Source organism: Mobula birostris, chromosome 22 (genome assembly GCF_030028105.1).
Source record: "Mobula birostris isolate sMobBir1 chromosome 22, sMobBir1.hap1, whole genome shotgun sequence".
NCBI classification, from domain to species: Eukaryota; Metazoa; Chordata; class Chondrichthyes; order Myliobatiformes; family Myliobatidae; genus Mobula; species Mobula birostris.
This window is the reverse complement of record NC_092391.1, coordinates 18,579,598-18,602,058: the sequence shown is the minus strand read 5'-3', so window position 1 is coordinate 18,602,058 and position 22,461 is coordinate 18,579,598. Positions and strand designations below refer to the sequence as shown.

The 22,461-nt window shown below is 43.5% G+C and overlaps 1 protein-coding gene across 1 annotated transcript in view; it reads left to right on the top strand.

Moving 5' to 3' along the window:
- Positions 1-21,960, top strand: part of ass1 (argininosuccinate synthase 1) — a 189,098-nt gene extending 167,138 nt beyond the window's left edge. Inside the window, exons 13-15 of the mRNA XM_072240198.1 lie at positions 6,708-6,864; positions 19,261-19,326; positions 21,777-21,960. Coding sequence (XP_072096299.1) covers positions 6,708-6,864; positions 19,261-19,326; positions 21,777-21,816 — 263 coding nt within the window. The 3' untranslated portion in view covers positions 21,817-21,960. The remainder of the gene's footprint in view (positions 1-6,707; positions 6,865-19,260; positions 19,327-21,776) is intronic.
- The last annotated feature ends 501 nt before the right edge of the window (positions 21,961-22,461 follow it).

Sequence of the window (22,461 nt, the reverse complement as noted above, 5' to 3'; positions counted from 1 at the left end):
TGGTGTAAACCAGAACAGGTCATGTTAGTTCATGAGCCAAACATGTAAATTGTTCCATCTTCTGCATTAGTGTCCCTCGTTTCAGTCGGCACTCTGAGTACTGCTGGCGGTACTGGCTGTTACAAGACAGGAAGGATAGTGAGAGGGTGCAGACAGAATTTAGACCATAAGACCATAAAATAAAGGAGCAGAATTAGGCCATTCAGCCCATTGAATCTAGTCCGCCATTCCATCATGGCTGAACCGTGATCCCACTCAGCTCGACACACCTGCTTCCTCACCATATCTTTGATGCTCTGACTGGTCAGGAAATGGTCAACTTCTGCCTTAAATATACCCATAGACTTGGCCTCCACCACAGTCTGTGGCAGAGCATTCCACAGATTTAGTACTCTCCGGCTAAAAAAGACTCCTCCTTACCTCTGTTCTAAAGGGTCGCCTCTCAATTTTGAGGCTGTGCCCTCTAGTTCTGGATACCCCCACCGTAGGAAACACCCTCTCCACATCCAAAGGGTGATTGCTGGAACAGGAAGCTGTAACTATGATGAAAGGCTGGGTATATTCTCACTGGAATTGAGGAGTCTGAGAGGTGACCTTAAAGAGATTTATAAAATGATGAGGGGCATAGATTGTTTGCATAGTCCAAATCTTTTCTTCCAATGCAGTGAGTCTAAAACTAGAGGGTGCAGGTTTGACAGGAGGGGAGAAATTGGAAGGAGGTCTGAGGCACAGAGGATGGTGAACGTCTGGAATGAGCTGCCAGAAAAGGTGATGGTGGCAGAAACAATTCCAATGTTTAAAAGGCATTTGTACAAGTACAGTAGGCAGACGTCGATCCCAGGGGATCATGGGTTTGTGCTTCTGGTGGACTGTGTTCTCTCCAGGGCACAAGCCTGGGTGGGAAAATTTGAAGAACCAGCTGTTGCCCATGCAGTGGGTTCCCCCTCTCCACGTCACTGATGTAGTCCAAGGGAAGGGCAAGTGCCGATACAGCTTGGCACCAGTGCCGTCGCAGAGGTTGCCAGAGTGAAGTTGTGAATGGCATCAAACTGCCTTAGGGACCCCGGCTCTGGATTTCTTCCTCAGGATTTTCTCCCAAAGCCTTTCCCATGGGTGGGTATGGCCACAAGACAGCAGAGGCTTAAATTCAGATTTTTCTTTCTCCTAGGCGGGCTGCTGTCCAAGGCTGACGAGCCCCACCTGCCCGAAGCAGCTGGTTTTGAGGCGCCAATGATCCGCCTTTGCCCCTTCTCTTGTCAGTAGAAACAGTTCCGCCAGGCCTAGTAGCTAAGCCACGGGTGAAGGCCAAGAGTTGGACTTGGTTGTCAGAGGCTGTTAGAGACGCACGCCATTTGGAGCAGTTTATAGGTAGTGGGAACTTATCCCCACTACCATCCCCGGCTATGACAACCTTAGGAACCATTTGTACAAGAGTAGGGACAATAGAAGCACAGAGGGAGATGGTTCCAATGGGATTAGTGTAGATAGGTGTAAAGAGGTGTGTCAAAAGGGCCCCATTCTGTGTTGAGCAATTCTGTGCTTCAATGAATTTGATTCCAACTAAGTTTGCAGTACAGAACTTTTCAACCTAAAGATACACTTGCAGTTTATTAACAGCAGAAGTGTTTCTCTGTTACAGATACATTTTAGTTTCAAAGAAGATATACTTGGCACTACTAAGCTGTTTACCATCCTTATGGGAAACTGCATTACAGCCATCATCTTGGCTTGGAATAAGATGGTTCTGTGATATTACCCGTTGCAAATGCATTGTCTTCGGAGGGCTGAGTTGGAAGGATGCTTTGATGAGCCCGTGGTTGGATTCCTGAAGCGATGAAGCTGTCCTACAAGGAGAGTTTGAGTTAGTTAGGTTTCCATGCAATTGAGATGAGCTGAATTTGAAGTGATTTTATCGAAATATTTCACTCTCAAGAGACTTGATGGCTTAGAATTTGGTGGATGTTCCCCCAGATTGAAAGGCTGGGACTAGGGTGTTAGGATTTGTGCTGTTGTAGGAGAAAGAGTAGTGAGAGCTAATAACTCGTGAGGTTGCTGGCCGGTGATGTAGTGGGATCCACATCGGACTGTGAGGCGAGTGATCCCCGGTTTGAATCCAGTCGGCCACCTTGCACATTTTTCATCCATGCTGGGTAGAGCATCGAGCTAGCAACTCAGCCTCATAAAAATACAGACAAATGTCAAAGAAATGGCAAGGTTGTCACCCAATGCACCACAAGGCTTGGAGAGGAACAACAGCAGCCTCAGAAAAGAAGGGGGTCCTTTTAGAATGGAGATGAGGAGGAATTTTTTTAGCCAAAGTATGGTGAATCTGTGGAATTCTTTGCCACAAGCAGCTGTGTGGGCCAAGTTTATATGTATATTTAAGGCAGAGGTTGATAGATTTTTGATTGATCAGGGCATGAAGGGATATGGGGGAAAAGCTGAGGCTTTATAAGGCACTGATGAGGCCTCACCTTGAGTATTGTGAACAGTTTTGGGCCCCTCATCTTAGAAAAGATGTGCTGACATTGGAGAGGGTCCAGAGGAGGTTCACAAGGATGATTCCAGGAATGAAAAGGTTATCATGTGAGGAAGGTTTGATGGCTCTGGGTCTGTACTCGCTGGAATTCAGAAGGATAAGAGGGGGATCTCATTGAAACCTTTTGAATGTTGAAAGACCTAGACAGAGTAGATGTGGAAAGGATGCTTCCCATGGTGGGAGAGTCTAGGACAAGAGGGCACAGCCTTAGGATAGAGGGGTGTCCTTTCAAAACAGAGATGCAGGGAAATTTCTTTATCCAAAGGGTGGTGAACTTGTGGAATTTGTTCCCACATGCAGCTGTGGAGGCCAGGTCACTGGGTGTATTTAATGCAGAAATTGATAGGTTCTTGATTGGACATGGGATCAAAGGTTACGGGGAGAAGGCCGGGAACTGGGGTTGAGGAGGAGATTTCAATAAAAAGGATCAGCTATGATTGAATGGCGGAGGAGATTCGATGGGCCAGATGGCCTAATTCTGCTCCTATGTCTTATGGTCTTATGGTCTAAAGCTGGAGACTGGGGCTGAGGGGAAAATCAGATCAGCCATAACGAAATGGCAGAGCAGACTTGACAGGCCAAATGGCCTAATTCCAATATCTTATGGTATTATGATCTTATAACTGGTAAATCGTGATGTGGATTGTGCTAATGTGGTAACAGGAAACCGCAGACAAAAGCAGAGACATGAAATGTAGCAACGACAACACCCAGATTTCAGGAACTTCAGTAATTATATTACAGCGTTCACCCATCATTGTAATAGAAAACTGGATTTACGATTAGACCTGTGGATAATCATGTTGTTTTGTGGTCTGATATTTAATTAAGTCTTCTCTCACCACATTATGTGTCAAAATATCACTTTACTGCAATGTTCCCTCTAAGGAGTGTGCGTCCACACGTCTTTTGCTACAAGCGCACAAAGGAATTTAACTGCACATAAAAAGTTGTCACCTTCTACCTCATTGGCACGTTAAGTATATTGCACGACTGTACACAATCACATTTCCTTTTCCGGTCTCTGATGCAGATGGTGTCGACAATGTGAAGTTTGCAATGATTTGTCTGCAGATTTTAGAACTGGCTTATTTAAACTGTTTTTATTGAAGGAATTATTCAGCCTGCACATGTTGTTGTCACTGGGCAAAAAATTGCATGGCACAAGATTTTTGTGCACACTGGTCATTACAAATTAGAGGGAGCATAGTTTTTTCTGGTAATCTCTTCAACTGAGGTTATAAAAACTATGCCAAGCTCATGCCCAGTTAGTAAACTCAAAATAATCTGCAGGCGCTGGGGTCAAAGCAACACTCACAACACGCTGGAGGAACTCAGCAGTTTGGGCAGCTTCGATGAAGGGTTCCGGCCCGAAATATCGACCGATCTTTTCCACGAATGCTGCCCGACCTGCTGAGTTCCTCCAGCGTGTTGTGAGTGTTGCTGATGCTCAGTTAGGTCATCTTTGGCTGGTCTCCTGGTGCAATATTTCACCTTCTTTCTACGGTGCCTGCCATTATGGCTGAGATGAGAAATGACTTCACGAAAAGTTGTGGATCTACGGACCTCCACATACTATTGAGGACCGTCATCGAGTTGGAGATCAATAGATCTTTGGATTCTGTGGGATTAGCGGGATACGGTGATAACACCGGGGAGTGGGATTGTGGTAGAAGGTCATCAATGATCCCACTGAGGGGGTAGAGGAGACTTTAAAGACCAAGTAATCTCCTCCTGCTCCTGTTTTCGCATTGTGTGTGCAAGTCAAATGGACAGATGTGCCTGTGATAGCTTGTTGTTAACAGAGAGAGCAGAGAGAGAGAGAGAAACTGGAGATTGCCAGCTCCTTTGAGCTCTAATTAGCAATGTTATTTTGGAAAGAGGCTACTGGTGAGCATCAACAAAAACGTGTAGATTTGCAAAATGAAACATATGGGCCTTTGATTTCAATCGTGATAAGTAATAGGTCAGGCCTTGGCTATTCAGTTAGATTTACTCGAAGGTCTGAGGAGTCCCTCATGGGATACTTCAACAAGCTATCAGGAGGCCACGCCAAGCCCAGAAGAAAACAGGTTCAGCTGTTCATTCACAGCTCAAAAGCCTGCAGGATGAATTTGAACTGCCCTCTTTGTGACTTCATTGTCGGGGCTGGTGGGGCTGGACAAAGTTGAAAGGAGCCATTCTTCAGCCCTTTCTTTGGGAGTCCCTCTCCTGTAATGAGTTTGGTGATTCCCAGTAGATTTGTGAAATTGTCATGTGGTGACTTTTTGTTTTTAGATGTTAAACACCCAACCCTTTCCCAGGGAAAAAAAATGTAAATAAAGAAATCATTCATACAAACGTTTGCAAGTCGGAAGTTTTACGTAGAGCTGATTCAAATAGCCCGATTCAGCAAACGCATCAAGATATTGTCAACCCAAGTTAAGCAGGCACATTCCAGCTTATTATTAAATTGGAGCTGTTTGGAGTATTTGAAGTTGAACCAATAAAACTACTATTACAGGAAACAGCCCTGACACTCTGTTGGTAAGAATAGTTTTGTTGCTAAGGTACCAGTGCAGTGTGATGCAGGTACAGTGTACATCACAAAACAGAGATTGTTTGGTTGACGAATACCCTGAGGGGTAAAGCAGTGGAGCTGGTGCATACTGTTATGTCTGCTTGTGGATTCGTACTGGGCAAATTATGTAGCCTGGGTCTTAAGAGTTGTCAGAATCCTTTATATTTAACTATTTATCCGTTGATAGGTTGGTTTTCTCTGGCTTAGAGTCTCCAAGTCAGCTCTTAAAAGTTATTTAATCCATGTTGAATATTTCATGTTAGCTCTGTAGATTTCTAGTTTTGTTAAACTGTGTGTACATGCCTACTAGAAGTACCAGCTTTACAAAAGAGAACCATAGGGAATAGAAGGACCGTGTGTCAGTGTTTCATTGTCCTGGTAATGGTGGCTTTATCACAGACATTTTTATGACCAGAGTTATGGAGTGACATCTCCTGGTAACAGTGGAAAGATGCACTCTGCTCGCGAGTCTCTGCTCCATTACACCTTTGTGGTGTTAATGTTTGAAGGTCTTACAGTACTCTGCTTCTTCAGACAAGCATGCTGCAGTGAGCATTGAAGAACAGAAAGTGACAGTGACCCTAACGCATCCGTTCGCTCCATTCTCCCGTTCCTCTCCCTTATCTCTCTTGTGTGCAGATGACCTGCCATGAAGAAAAAGAACAAGGCACTTCTCTAGATCAGCGGATGAGAGAGGAAGTGGCCCAGTTCTGGCCTCTTTAAAGAAAGTGAAAGAATTCTCGACTCTATAGCTTTAATAAGTTAGGATTACTACCTTGCTGCTATTTCCGTTCACTTTTTTATCTTGATATTGGGTGATGATATTCTTTAATTTAGCTTTGGGTCTGTACAAATATGTGCTTTGAGAGAAAAATGGAATACGATTACTGTTTACCTTAATGTGGTGGCAGGTGGGGAGAAAGTAACACACACACAAAGTGCTGGAGGAACTCAGCAGGCCAGGCAGAGTTAACAGTCGACGTTCTGAGCTGAAGTCCTCACAGGTTCTGCCCAGCCTGCTGAGTTCCTCCACTCCAGCATTGTGTGTGTGTGTGTATGTTGCTTGGATTTCCAGCACCTGCAGATTTTCTCTTCTTTGTGGGGGAGAAAGTTAGCAAGTTTTGTACGCCCGTAAGCTGGGGCAAAGTAGGGGCAGTGACATTTGCCAATACTTGTCCTTCTATTGACTGTGCCTTTGCACTTCTTTGCCTACAGCGCAGGCAAGAGGGCTGGAGAGGAAAATGAGCCCTAATAGATCTAAAAACATCTCTCAAAAATTACCCACCAAACCACACAAACATCCTTGTGTTTGAAATTGTGGGTTGCTGAATTATTCAGAAATCTGACTACAGCACACTTTTGTCACCTATGCATGTAAGTTTTCACATCGTTCTGCAGTGCAGCCCAGATACAGCAGCTCAGTAGGGGCTAATTGTGTTTACTTTGCCAATATTCTTTGCATTTTTTTGGGGATTCAATCAGTGAATATAACAACGTGTTGCACACTTAATAAATGTATGGCTCCTGATGCTTTCTCACTGAAATGACTTTTTAATTGTTTCCAGTTATGCCTAACACTCGTTTGAAAATTACTCCTTGATTTGGTAGGCTTTTGGAACAGTCCTGAGTGTACTTTTGTCCGTCACTGCATCAACAAGTCACAGGAGAACGTCGGAGGGAAAGTTCAGCTTTCTGTGCTCAAGGGACAAGTTTACATCCTTGGTCGGGAATCACCTACTTCTCTGTACAATGAAAGTCTTGTCAGGTGGGTAACGTCACAGTTTATATTTGGTTTGCAGTGTTGTTTGAGCACCGTGGAAAATTGAGTGCTGAAAATTCCGATCACAAGATACGCATGGATGACTAAGAACTACTTGCCCAGATGAAGGGTCTCGGCCTGAACCATCTCCATAGATGCTGCCTGACCTGCTGAGTTCCTCCAGCATTTTGTGTGTGTTAACCATTTGGTCTCTTGATTTCAAAATATGAACTATAAATGTCCCTAATATAGCATCTGGAATTATTCAAAATAAATACCACTGTTGGGTCCGATTTGCATTTCATTGCAACCCTTTTGACATTTATGAATTAGATTAATGACCAAAATCTCCGATTTGAAGGTAAAGTCAAAATACAAAACCAGGAAATTTAGGAAAGGAACTGTGCAGTTAGGAGGAGTTTTGTATCTTAATAGTAAAGTCGGTTAAAAATTAAATCACTATAAATTACTTGTTGCCCAGAAATATAGGAAATGGACCCCTGTTTTATGAATTTGTGCCACTCTGAACTGTCCACAAACTGAGTCACATCCAGAATTTAAATTTTAAAAGAATTGCACTATGTTTTCCTGGCATAATGAAAGGGACAGTATTCGAAAAGCTAACAACTGGCATTTGCTTCAACATTTATGCTGTAAAAAAATTGGAAAGGTGGGATATATTTTTGCATCAAATCAAAAGTTGTGCATCTTGTGTTTGAACTCGATACTGTATTCCTGAGTGTGTCCAGTTTACCCACGCTGACTTCAATTACCTCCAATGTCCTTGTAATGCATGCTTTCCAAACTGCATTGAAATATTGTGCTAGGAACTAAACTTAAGAAGAAATGACTGTTCATGGTGCAGTTATGTTTGTTAATGTAAGATTTTTGTTAACATGGTTTAGGAATTCATCCGGTGCTTCTGAGTGAAATTAGGTTATATTCATTTATCCAAGTATAAATCAAAGTTCAAGGTAAATTTATTATCAAAGTACATATATGTCACCGTATACTACCCTGAGATTCATCCTCTAGCTGCCATACTTAATAAATCCAATCACCATAATAGAATCAGTGAAAGACCACACCAACAGGGCAGATAGCGAGAAGGCAACAAACCATGCAAATACAGAAAGAAAGAAGAAAATGAAATAATAATAATAAATAAATAAGCAATAAACAGCGAGAACGTGAGAGGGAGAGACCTTGAGAGTGAGCTCATAGGTTGTGGGAACAGTTCAGTGACGGGGTAAGTGAAGTTGAGAGAAGTTTTGGTTCAAGAATCTGATGGTTGGGGTGTAGTAACTTCCTGTACCTGGGTTGTGTGATTCTTAAGGCTCCCGTGCCTTTATCCTAATGGCAGTGGTGAGAGGAGGGCATGACCTGGATGGTGGGGGTCCCTGATGATGGATGCTGCTTTCCTGCGATGCGCTCGATGTTGGGGAGGGCTTTACCCATGATGGACTGGACTGTATCCAGCACTTATTGTAGGACTGTCCATTCAATGGCATTGGTGCTTCCATACCAGGCCATGATGCTATATTGATATAGGTATGAAGGGGAAAGGAATTATACATTGTTTTTCCTGCATTGAGTTTAATGTCTTTTAAATATCATATACAAAGAGATGATACATTACAGTTTACAGAGCGAGATTAGCTATTGACTATCTCACTGCCTAAAAAAAAACTAACTCCTATTTACTTGCTTCTGATGCATTTTATGTGTTATAATCTTTATTGATTTCAATCCACCAATTACAGCTGCAAAAAAAAATTCAACAGTAACACACACAGATCAATAGCCCATGGTACCATTCTGGAGATCAATACAGGTCTATGTAAAGTTTTTTGCAGTCCACTCTAAAGGCAATAAAACGTGTCCTTTATGCTTGTGTTTCTTTTAAATAAGTAAACACCATTACTCAAGCAGCGTTAATGTTGTATTGTGTTTCACACACAGTTTATTTATCTTCATTGTCAACCCGACTTTTTAAAGATTGTCAAGGCATCGAAATGTTTTTCATTCCTGAGAAAGGAAGGTGTCGGGTAGGATAAATACCACAGCTGATTTTCTCTTTTATAGCCAAATGTGTACAGAGTAACCCTTAATAATCCCCTTCTTTGTGGCTTACAGTCACAGAAGGAGCTAAATGAATAAAGTAAAAGTAATCAGGACCACTTATTCACTGTCAGTTCCAAAGCGATTTCTCTTTCAGTTTCTACATCAGCGCCTTTAAAGTGTTTGAATGATGATGGAATCATACTAATAAAAGAATAGCAGTAAGCAGTACAGGAGGCTGGAAGTGACTGGTCACAGTAGGTATAAAGTAATGTAATTATATGGCATATAGCCCACTCGATTGCACAAAAATAAAAGCATGGATTTCTGGAAAGACATCCAGCACCATTGTAAATTCTTCTAAATTGCTTGTTTTTTTTTATTCTTGCAAATAATTCATCAGTTGCAGTTTGGATGGTAACTGCTGTGATGTTTTGAAACCTATATGGAGAGAAGTGAGGGGAACTGGACATTTAAAAATAGTTAAAACTGAAGTGGGCTTTGAAGAATTACTTAAGGGTTTTTTTATATATCACAGATAATCTGCCTTTGGGCATCCTAGTCACAGCACCTGCAGCTGAGAGGTAGGCAGGCAGGCAGATGATCTTCTCCCCTGGCCGCTACTCACAATGGCTGCAAAGTACCATACGTGTGAAGTGATTTCTGCAAGTGTCTTCATAGCAGAGTAACACAGAAGGATGGGATTCAGTTTGTGATCTCACCGTAAAGCAAAGAAGAAATGAATGCTTGTGTTTGCACTGGACCTTTTGTAACCTTGGGCCAATTCCAGTACTTTACTATACTCCTGAATGTAGTAGATGTATTTATATATACACTCTAGTACACTGACCTGACAGACCCCCACAGTGGCTGGGTCCCAGACACTTGAAAGTACAAGGAGATATATTGTAAGGTGAAACTGCAGACCAAAGTCCAGCAACTTTCTAGATTAAGGTGATACTTTTAAATGCACCTTCTGTTTAGAAGGATGTGACTAGCAATATTGCTGTTGCAACATTCTAGCTCATTAAATTAGCGTATTCCAGAGGGTTCTGTCTGAGGTGGATCTTCATACCCAGTTTGGCTGTTAACAGGAGGCTGGGTAAAATGTGGATAGTCCTCACAAACCAATTCATATGGAGAGGAATAAATAGACGACGTTTCGGGCCGAGACCGTTCATCAGGACCCGAAACGTCGACTGTTTTTGCCTCCCCGTGGATGCTGTCTGACTGCTGAGATCCTCCAGCACTTTGTGTGGCTTTCCAGCGTCAGCAGAAGCTCTTGTGTTGTGTATCTGCTTTACTGAGAACTGCAGAAGGGTATGATGATAGACACGAGATGCTGGAAATCTAGAGAAATGCACACAATGTGCTGGAGGAGCTCAGCAGGTCAGGCAGCATCTGTGGAGTCCACGTTTCAGGCCAGTATAATGATGCATTTTTAAATGTATGCTTCATGTCCAATAACATTAATGAGGCTTGATCTGCAATTTTTATTGGAGGCCTCATATTCTCCCTCTCATTGAGAGCCACGGGGAGCTGGAGTAACTTCCGGGGCATTTGAAGATCCTCCTTCCCCCACCCACCCAACCACAGTACAGCTAGGATGTACGTCCTTACATGACCTGCAATAACAACTATGCTTACTCCAGCATGGTGCTAGTGTCATCCACAGTGAAGACTAAAATACTTATTCAATTCATCTGCCATTTCCTTGTCCCCCATTACTACCTCTCCAGTGTAATGTTCCAGCAATCGAATATCTACTCTCTCCTCTCTTTCACTCTCTATATATCTGAGAAAACTTTTGGCATCCGCTTTGATATTACTGGCTCGCTTGCCTTCATATTTTATCTTAACCTGATGGCTTTTTTAGTTGCCTTCTGTCAGTTTTTAAAAGTTTCCCAATCCTCTAACTTCCCACTAATTTTTGCTCTGTTATATGCCCTACCTTTTGCTTTTATGTTGCCTTTGACTCTCTTGTCAGCCATGGTTGAGCCATCCTGCCTTTAGAATACTTCTTTTTTTCTTTGGGATGTTTCTGTTCTGCACCTTCCAAATTGCTCCCAGAAACTCCAGCCATTGCTGCTCTGTCATCCCTGCCAGTGTCCCTTTCTAATCAACTTTGGCCAACTCCTCTCTCATGCCTCTGTAATTTCCTTTACTCCACTGTAACACTGATGCATTTGATTTTAACTTCTCCCTCTTAAATTGCAGGGTGAATTCTATCATATTATGATCATTGCCTCCTAAGGGTTCTTTTACCTTAAGCTCCCTAACCAAATCCAGTTCATTACACGAACCAATCCAGAATAGCTGATCTAGTGGGCTCAACCACAAGCTGCTCTAAAAAGCCTTCCCGTTGGGATTCTACAAATTCTGTCCCTCGAAGTCCAAAAACTAAAATCAGCACCAACCTGATTTTCGCAATCCACCTGCACACTGCCCTTTTGGCATGTGTTTCCTATCTCCCATTGTAATTTGTAGCCCACATCCTGGCTACCGTTCAGAGGTCTGTATATAACTCTCATCAGTCTTTTTTCCCTTGAAGTTCCATAATTGTACCCACAAAGATTCACATCTTCCGATCCTATGCCATTTGATATCATTTTTACCAACAGAGCCAGCCCACCCTCTCTACCTACCTGCCTGTCCTTTAGATATAATGTGTTTCCTTGGATGTTAAGCTCCCAATGATAATCTTCTTTCAGCTACAACTCAGTGATGCCCACAACGTCATACCTGCTAATCTCTAACTGCGCTAAAAGATCATCTATCTTATTCTGTATACTGCATGCATTCAAATATAACACCTTCAGTCCTGTACTCATCACCTTTTTCAATTTTGTCCCCCTGTTACACTTTAACTTATCCCACTGACTGCAATTTTGCCCTGCCATCTGCCTGACCCTCCTGACGTTCTCACTACACACTGTCTCTGATTGTATACCAACTGCCCCGTCCTCAGCCCTAACACCCAGTTTCCCATTCCCCTGACAAATCAGTTTAAACCCTCCTGTACAACTCTGGCAAACCTGCCCCCAAGGATATTAGTCCCCCTCAGATTCAGGTGTAACCCACCCCTTTTGTATAGATCAAACCTTCCCCAGAAGAGGTCCGGATGATTCAGAAATCTGAAACCCTGCCCCCTGCATCAGTTCCTCGACAACACATTCATCTGCCAAATAGACAATAGACAATATGTGCAGGAGTAGGCCATTCGGCCCTTCGAGCCAGCACCACCATTCACTGTGACCATGGCTGATCATCCACTATCAGTATCCAGTTCCTGCCTTATCCCCATAACCTTTGATTCCGCTATCTTTAAGAGCTCTATCCATCTCTTTCTTGAAAGCATCCAGAGACTTGGCCTCCACTGCCTTCTGGGGCAGAGCATTCCACATATCCACCACTCTCTGGGTGAAAAAGTTTTTCCTCAACTCCACTCTAAATGGCCTACCCCTTATTCTTAAACTGTGGCCTCTGGTTCTGGACTCACCCATCAGCGGGAACATGCTTCCTGCCTCCAGCATGTCCAATCCCTTAATAATCTTATATCTTTCAATCAGATCCCCTCTCATCCTTCTAAATTCCAGTGCATACAAGCCCAGTCACTCCAATCTTTCGACATATGACAGTCCCGCCATCCCGGGAATTAACCTTGTGAACCTACGCTGCACTCCCTCATCCCATTCTTACCCTGGTGTGTGGCAGCAATTCAGAGATTACTACATAAAGATCCTGCTTTTTAGCTTTCTACCTAGCTCCCTAGATTCTCTCTTCAGGACCTCCTCTCTTCCCCTACCAACGTCGTCAGTGCCAATATGTACCAGAACTTCTGGCTGCTCACCCTCTCCCTTTAGAATGCCGTGGGCCCGATCCAAGATCTCCTTGACCCAGCCACCAGGGAGGGAAGGTACCATCCGGGTGTCTCTATCGTGTCCACAGAATCTTGTGTCTGCTCCCCTGTCACTGCTGTTGCCCCCATTTCCCTTCTGAGCCACAGTGTCAAAGATCCAGTTGCTGTGGCTGCCCCAGGTAGGGCGTTTCCCTCCCCCCCCCAACAGTATCCAAAGCAGTATAGTTATTACTGAGCAGAACAGCCCCTGGGGTATTCTGTGCTGGCCGCCCATTTCATTTCCCTCACCTGACAGTCACCCAGTTACCTATCTCCCGTAGTCTAGGGGTGACTACCTCCCTGTAGCTCCTGTCCATCACCTCCTCATTCTCCCGTATGAGCCAAAGGCCACTGAGATGCAGTTCCAGTTTCTTGACGCATTCTCTGGGAACCTGCAGCTTTGGCGCACGCGGTTATCCGGGAGGCTGGAGGACTCTCAGAATATACTTGCAGCCAAATGGGACAGAGACAGTTCCATTGCCATTGCCCAGGTTGGACCAGAAGCCACCCGTGATTTCCAGGCAGGTGTCCCTGGGAGTATTGGGGCGTTGTCTTGTTAAACATCCAAGTGACTCCTGTTAACTGCACCTAAAAACCGTCCACAACCATGTGATCTGTTTTAATTTTTATTGAGTTGCTCTTTGGGCAAATACAATGCTGCAGTCAGATTCGCCGTGCCTTTACTTGTCCATGTTGCCTTGAAAATTCTCTGCATCCTTGACATTGTCTGCTTATAACTGACAACAAAAGCTGCTTTTGATAAATTTTCTCTCATTGTTAAGTTCCCACTCTATGGAAGCGTTAAGTGCCGCCTACGTACTTTAGATCAACAAAATAAATACATAATAACTTGGCTTTTAATTTAAAAAAATAAAATTCTGGTGGTTTAACTGAGAGATTTCATTTTATTAGCCCTGAGTGTCAAAGAAGAAAAGCAAATCAATTTGTTGAACAGAAGCTGTCCGTTGAAAAGTCAATATGTTGTGGCTTTTTAGACTTGCCTTCAAACAGGCTGTAATAAAAGTCTAAGGAGTAAAATTAAAGTGTTGCATGTTTCATGAACACGTTGTTGTCAATGTGCATTATACTTGAAGCATTTATTGATCACTTAAGCCTACATTTAGTGAGGGTGGAACAGACTGGAATATTAGTGTGAGCAAAACCTTGGATTCAAACGCTATTTAGTGAACAGCAGCTACCACAGAGGTACAGGTGCCCTTGGGAATTACCTCATCAGCAGTCTGTGCTTATTGTACTGATAGTAAGAGAAATTGGAAAACTGCTCTTATTGAGATAAATATTAATACTTCTTAGATGAGGTATTGTGTTTCCAGATACACCGCAAAAGCTTCTTTCAGTTTCGTGAGGTTTGCTGAGTGAATAGATCAAGGCGAGTGAGGCTCCCCTGCCCCCCCACCCCCATTCTAAACAATTTTTACAAGGCGAGCATTGGCAGAGTCCTGACCAGCTGCATCACCGTCTGGTACGGGAATTGCGAGGCATCTCGCTGCAGGACCCTACAAAGGATTGCAAGGACAGCTGAGGGGATCAAGGTCCCTCTTCCCCATCTGAGATACTCACCAGGAGCTCTGCTTACACAGGGCTCTTATTTATTTAGCCACCCACCAATTCGACCCTAGCCTAATCACAGGACGGTTTCACCGTGACCAAATAACCTGCTGACCGGTGCATCTTTGGACTGTGCCAGGAAACCAGAGCACCCGGAGGAAACCCAGAGGTACCCAGGAAGAACGTACAAACTGTATTACAGAGGCCACCAGAATTTATCACTGAACTCCGACGGCCCGAGCTGCAATAGTGTCACACTAACTGCTACGCAACTGTGACACCCTACCGTCTGTCCAACAATCTCCTTGATCCCTCACCCCACCCACAATCAGGCAGGACGCACTGTGGTGTTGGGGCAAGGACTGTCAGGCCGTGAGATTACTGAACTCACTGCTACCACCCAATTCTCATCACATATGAAAATCCAGTAGCCTATTCTGTTCAGTTTTTTTGACTTGTGTCATAAATGCACCTTATTACTTGTACATTTATTTTGGGTAATATTACCATTGTGTTGTGTGTGAGTTATATGTACTGTGTGGTGCACCTTGATCTGGAGGAATGGTGTTTCGTTTGGCCATCCGTATATGTGTATGCAGCTGAATGACAATAAACCTAACTAACGTATTGCATCAGTTTTAAATAATGTACAATATCCTTTTACTGAGAGGACCAAAGTTGGGCAAGGTACTGAGTAGTTTTGCATTTGTTTTGCTGAGGTTTTGACAGCGAGTTGATTTTTTTTTGCCTCAGAGTTATTATATGGGGGGAAGAAGTGCAAGTTCAGCTTTCATTGCCTGGTTAACGGAAAACGTTGTCACAGTCTGCAGCCATTTTCTCACTCACAGACAAGACCATCTCGAACCATTTCTTGCACTGTCAGCACTCACCTTATCCTACCCTTCCAACCAACTTCCCTTTACCAGAAAGCCCCCGGGAAGGGAGCACCGCCCATAGCTGACAAAAATCAAACTGCTGGAAAACTCAGCGGGCCGAGCAGCATCTGCAGAGGCAAAGGGTTGGTCATTGAGTCAGGTAAGCAGCCTGCATCAGCGCAGTTACCCCAGCAGTTTTGTTCTCGGCTCCACATTTCCAGTGTCTGGAGTCTCTTGCGTCTCCTCCCTGCTTGCTGAGGTGTGGTCACAATATTTCAGCAGCCTTACTCTGCTACAGAACTCTGTAACATTTACCGTGGATCTCCTTGCAACTCCCTGAGTAAAACTGTCATTATCTCATATTCAAAAAGTATCTATCGACACGATTTTGACATAGCTCATCATCACCATCATTCCGTGCCATGGTGATCATGGTCTTATGACCTTGATTGTTCTTGGCAAATTTTTTTACAGAAGCGGTTTGCCACTGCCTTCTTCTGGGCAGTTCTTTTACAAGATGAGTGACCCCGGAGATTGGTGACATAACCTGGACTTGTGATATGGGCCAGCTGCTCATACAATCATCCGCCACCTGCTCCCATGACTTCACGTGTCCTTGGTTGGGTGGGGGGCTGCTAAGCAGGTGCTGCACCCTGCCCAGGGGTGACCTGCAGGCTAGCGGAGGGAAGGAGCACCTTACACCTCCTTTGGTAGAGACATATCTCCACCCTAACACCCAAGGCATACAACTAACCTAGCTGTAGACAATGTTTCTCACCCTTTGCATGCCACCTTGGCTGAACAGAGGATCACCTTTAGTAACAGACTAAGACAACTGCGCTGCTCCAGAGAACACTATATGAGGTCATTCTTACCCTTGGCCATTAGGCGTTATAATGAGTCAATCTATAGCCAGGGAAGTGATGACCCCCTACTGTTACACACATAAAAGTTGCTGGTGAATGCAGCAGGCCAGGCAGCATCTCTAGGAAGAGGTACAGTCGACGTTTCGGGCCGAGACCCTTCATCAGGACTAACTGAAGGAAGAGCCAGTAAGAGATTTGAAAGTGGGAGGGGGAGGGGGAGATTCAAAGTGATAAGAGAAGACAGGAGGGGGAGGGATGGAGCCAAGAGCTGGACAGGTGATTGGCAAAAGGGATATGAGAGGATCATGGGACAGGAGGCCCAGGGAGAAGGAAAAGGGGGAGGGGGGGAAAGAAAACAGAGGATGGGCAAGGGGTATAGTGAGAGGGACAGAGGGAGAAAAAGGAGAGAGAGAAAAAAAGAATGTGTGTATATAAATAAATAACTGATGGGGTACGAGGGGGAGGTGGGGCATGTTCATGCCATCAGGTTGGAGGCTACCCAGACGGAATATAAGGTGAGTTGTTCCTCCAACCTGAGTGTGGCTTCATCTTTACAGTAGAGGAGGCCGTGGATAGACATATCAGAATGGGAATGGGATGTGGAATTAAAATGTGTGGCCACTGGGAGATCCTGCTTTCTCTGGTGGACAGAGCGTAGGTGTTCAGCGAAACGGTCTCCCAGTCTGCATCAGGTCTCGCCAATATATAGAAGGCCACATCGGGAGCACCGGACGCAGTATATCACCCCAGCCGACTCACAGATGAAGAGTCGCCTCACCTGGAAGGTCTGTCTGGGGCCCTGAATGGTGGTGAGGGAGAAAGTGTAAGGGCATGTGTAGCAGTTGTTCCGCTTACAAGGATAAATAAGTAACCTCCTCCTGTTAGACTGTTTGCGGTAACTCATTTTTATTCTGTTTACTTCTGTTCTAATATTTATATATTTTCAGAATCAGGTTTATTATCAGCATGTGACGTGAAATTTGTTAGCTTAGCAGTAGCAGTTCAGGCAATAAGAGAGAAAAAAAATAAAAATAATAATAATAAATAAACAAGTAAATCAATTACGTATATTGAATAGATTTTTAAAAAAACATGCAAAAACAGAAATGTTGTATATCAAAAAAAAAGTGAGGTAGTATCCAAAGATTCAATGTCTGTTTAGGAATCGGATGGCAGAGGGAAAGAATCTGTTCTTGAATCACTGAGTGTGTGCCTTCAGGCTTCTGTACCTCCTACCTGATGGTAACAGTGAGAAAAGGGCATGCCCTGGGTGCTGGAGGTCCTTAATAATGGACACTGCCTTTCTGAGACACCGCTCCCTAAAAATGTCCTGGGTACTTTGTAGGCTAGTGCCCAAGATGGAATTGACTAGATTTACAACCCTCTGCAGCTTCTTTCGGTCCCGTGCAATAGCCCTCCATACCAGACAGCCTGTCAGAATGCTCTCCACAGTACAACTATAGAAGCTTTTGAGTGTATCTGTTGACATACCAAATCTCTTCAAACTCCTAATAAAGTGGCCAAATGGCCTACTTCTGCTATATCTTATGGTCTAAAATATAGCCGCTGTCTTGCCTTCTTTATAACTACATCGAAATGTTGCACTGTGCACTTGTAATGATACTGTGGTACTGTAATTTCCTTTGGGATCAACAAAGTACCTATCTATCTATCTATCTAATCATCAATAGATCTGACTGCTGTTAAATTTCCCCTTGTTCATTGTCTCTGAGTGGTCATAATCTTGCATTCATAATTCGGCCCACAGTGAGTTTAGATTCATATTTTATAATTATTTCTACAATAACAATAGCCTAAAAGATTGGCTATTGGATGAAAACCCATCCAACCTCTACAATCTGTTTACATCAGCTCATCCCAAACATTCCTGCCAGTATCTCATTCCACGCAGATCCGATTCACCTGTCACCGATTCTGAATTTTGTATTGAGATGTTCCCATCTTCTGTGTTCAGCTGCTGTTAAATACCCCAGTTCTCCCTCTGTCTCTTATCTCCCCTGGCTCAATGTCGCACTTGTCCCTCTCCTATATGCACCCAGTGTCCCCCTACAGTTTTCCTTTTTGATTTGCACGCATATTGATGAATTTATCCTCATTTGTTTAACATCCTCCATGCTGCCGTTCAATAAAAGCAAAAATATGTATATCAGCTCCATTTGCCCCAACTCTTCCACCACTCTGACTGTCTCTTCCCCCACCTGCCCACCCCCTTTGTCTAGCCAAAACCTATTGAGCTCTGTCTAGTCCCGAAATCTCTGCTTCTTCAGAGTTGGGAATTCCAGATTCCAACCAACCTCTGTGTGAGGAAAAAAATGTGTGAACTTTCAACTCTATTTAGTTTAGTTGAATAATGATCATGTTTGGAATTTGGTTTGCTCGTTGAATCCTCTTAATATTGTTCTCTCCCCCCCTCCCCCCGCCACACTGCTGTTTCTTTCCCTTCAGAGATTTACTCACTCCCTTTTGAGTGCTACGATTAAGTGTACATCCAGCACCATCCTGGCAGGTCATGGAGAGTATCCATTGTCACCTCTCCAACCATTAAGTAGATGTCCATTTCCTCACCGTATTCCCCTCCTGGTTCATCAAAGCTTTGTACGATTGCAAGTGTTTGTTCTTGGTGTATTATCTCAATGGTGTGTCTGAGTGCAGAGCTCAGCGTATAGCAGAGATCAGAGATGCACGTTTCTCTCAGCTGTTCTGTGTTTGACATACGGTCTCCAGCTCTTCCAATAAGTACTGCAACTTGATCAAATTTCTGATAGACCTGTGATGTGTTATCTGAAAGTCTGATGAGGAACGAAAAGAAAATATTAACTCTTAATTGTCGCATGTATATTGAAACACATAGTGAAGAGCGTCATGCCCAGTCCAGTCTGAGGATTGTGTTGGGGCAGCCCACAAGTGTTGCCATTGCTTCCAGTGCAACGTGGCATGCCTACATCTCACTGACCCTCAACCTAACTACACATCTTTTGGAATGTGGGAGGAAACCAGAGCACCAGGAGGAAGCCCACACGGTCTTGGGGAGAACGTACAAATCCTTTGCAGTGATTTTGCAATTCTGAGCAGAGTGGAGGATGGGTGACCTTGTCTTGTTTCTCTCTTCCAGCATGAACGTGCAGGGGGATTACGACCCGATTGATGCAGGCGGATTTATTCGGATCTGCTCCTTAAGGTGAGTGAATCTTTCGCCCTGGGAGTTCAAAGGTTTTTATGCTATTTGCATGGGTAAGTGATTCATGAACTCCAAACACGATCTGAAACGTTGAACAATTGAACTGCCAAACCGAGTTGTAGTCAAGGTCGACTACCTTCTGCTTGTGAATTGGAACCATTGACTAATCCTAAGGACAGGCTGTAGTCATGTTGAAACTGGGCACGAGTGCATCTCCCTCTAATTTATTTATCTCCTGGATCAAGTAGAAAATACCCACTCTGTCAGGCATGAGCTGGAAACCACTGTATTTATATGTCTCACACACAATCACATGTTCCCTCATTCTCACATCTTAACTAATTTGTTACGATTTATTAACAACATTTTGGGAGTACTTATTCCAGCTAAAAATCTGTGAACTCAAAACCCACCTTACATTATGATTGTCATGGAACACTACAGCACAGAAACAGGCCCTTCAGCCCATCTGGGCCATGCCAAATTATTAATCTGCCCTGTCCCATCGACCTGCACTGAGACCATAGCCCTCCTAGCCCTACCATCCATGTACCTATCCAAATTTCTCTGAAATGTTGAAATCGAACCCACATCCATCACCTTTGCTGGCAGCTTGTTCCACGCTGTCACCTCCCTCTGAGTGAAGAAGCCCCCCCTCATGGTACCCTTAAATATTTCACCTTTCACCCTTAACTCATGACCTCTAGTTCTACTCTTACCTAACTTCAGTGGGGAAAAGCCTGCTTCTATTTGCTCTGTCTATCACCATTTTGCATACCCCTATTAAATCTCCATTCTCCGACACTGTAGGGAATAAGGTCCTAACCTGTTGAGGAATTTCTGTCCCCAAAAGTGGCCCGAACCTTGCACAAAACTGCTGGTGATTTGCACGGGACTGCCAACAGTTGCCACCATGGCCCTGCAGAGTCTCATCCTCATCCAACTGATTGCTAAGATCTTCACCAGGAGCCCAGCACTGAGGCCATAGGCCATACGTAGTTTCCAGTACTTAATCGATGCATCTATGACAATTTAAACTGGTACAGTTCAGATGACCTATTCATTAGAATAGAGAAGAACTGCAAGGGAGAAGAGGGTATATTGAGTAACTTTATTATTTAACGCAGCCTTGGGAATAGGTTTTGGCCTCATATCTAAGAAAGGATAAGCTGGTGTTGGAGAGAAGGTTTACAAAAGTTATCCCGGGAATGAAAAAGTTAATGTATGAGGTACTTTCTGGCTCTGGTCCTGTGCTCACTGGAGTTTAGAAGAATATGAGAGCGGGGGTGGAATCTCATTAAAGCCCACCAAATATTGAAAAACCTAGATTGAGTAGACATGGAGAGGATGTTTCCAACAGTGGGGGGAGCTAGGACCAGAGGGCACAGCCTCAGAATACAAGGAGGTCCCTTTGGAACGGAGATGAGGAAGAATTTCTTCAGCCAGAGGGTGGTGAGCCTCTGGAATTCATTGCAACGAAACCTAGTGGAGTATATGGGTCAGTGGGTATATTTACAGTGAGGTTAATAAGTTCTTGAGTAACAATGTCATTTAAATAAGGAGAAGGCAGGAGAATGGAGTTGAGAGGGAAAATAAATCAGCCATGATCGAATGGCAGAGCAGACTCGATGGGCTGAATGGCCCAATTTGCTCCTGTGGTTTTAATTGAGCTAAATAAAATATATTCATTTGTTTTAAATAGGTTCTTGTTTATATTTATTTTTAAATAACTTTAAATTTTAATGGTATCTTTAATTTTTACCAGAACTTGGATGTTTCTGACATTGTGTGTGTGTGGTTTTTTTTTGCAAAATTTGACAGTTGTTTCAGTCTGTCTTAACTTGCTCTGAAACTGTTTCAATAGCAAATTACAAATGGGCGTCCCAGAACCTCTCTGAGCAGGAGGGGGGTAAGGGCAGTTCTGTCCAGAAAGAGGCACTGAGAATGACAGGTAATGTCCGATGGAGAAGAACAGTGGCTCCCTGCACAGCAGAGGATCTGAACAAACCCCTTTCAGAATCAGAGAAGCTGTACAACCTTCGTTGTACACAGCACATCCACGCTTTAGAAAGAACAGAGAAGCAATCAGTCAGGCGTCTGCACAGAATTAATGAGCTCTGAAGGTACAATATAAAAAACAAGAAAATACTCGAAACACTCAGCAGGTGAAGGAGAATCTGAGGAAAGAGAATCAGAGCTAATGTCTCATTCTGTCAGTCATTTTTTCCCTCGCTCCTTCTCCCTCCATGGATGCTGACTGACTTACTGAGTGTTTCCAGCATTTTGACTGGTCTTATTTTGGATTTCGAGCAGTTGTAGTATTTTTATTTTCACTTGAAAGGACAAAAATGGATTTTATTCAAGTTTATGTTGAACAATTTCTCTACCTTTTTTTTTGCATTTCCATTTTTATTGCAAATAGCTAAATGTCCTAATCTGTTTTTAAACAGGTTGAAAGAATATCATCGTCTCCAAAGCTCAAATAAGTGAAAATCCTGTGCGAATTCTGGCATTTACTTTGTAAAATGCATTTTAATATACATATCGCAAAACATTTTGTTGAAAGTGCAAGTTCCATGTATGTTGCTGGTTTCATTTTGAATAAAATGAATCATCTTGAACAAACCCCTCAAATGATGCTTGTCTATTGTTCCTTTCAAGAGAGGGAGGGGGGTCAATGCTTTTACTGTTGCATGTGTGAGGGGAGGGGGGGTTCATTTGGAGCTTCAATGTTTCTATCATTCATTTTTTGGGGTTTCTTTGTTTTGTGGATGTCGGTGAAGAAGACGAATTTCAGGTTGTATGCTGTATACGTATTTTGATGTTAGATGTACCTTTGAATCTTTGGAGGAAACTGAGTATTAACATTCAAGATGTTAAATTTTTGTTTTTCCTTTAATATGTAGATTATTTTGATTGAATTTTTAAAAATTAAAGGTTAGCTATATTAGTCACATGTACATAAAAACACACAGTGCAATGTGCTGTTTGCATCATCGACCAACGCAGTTGATAATGTGCTGGGGGCAGTCCGAAAGTGTCATAAGCTTCCGGTGCCAACATAGCTTGCCCAGGACTTACTGTCTTTGGAATGTACGTGGGAAGAACCTGGAGAACCCGGAGAAAACCCCTGGG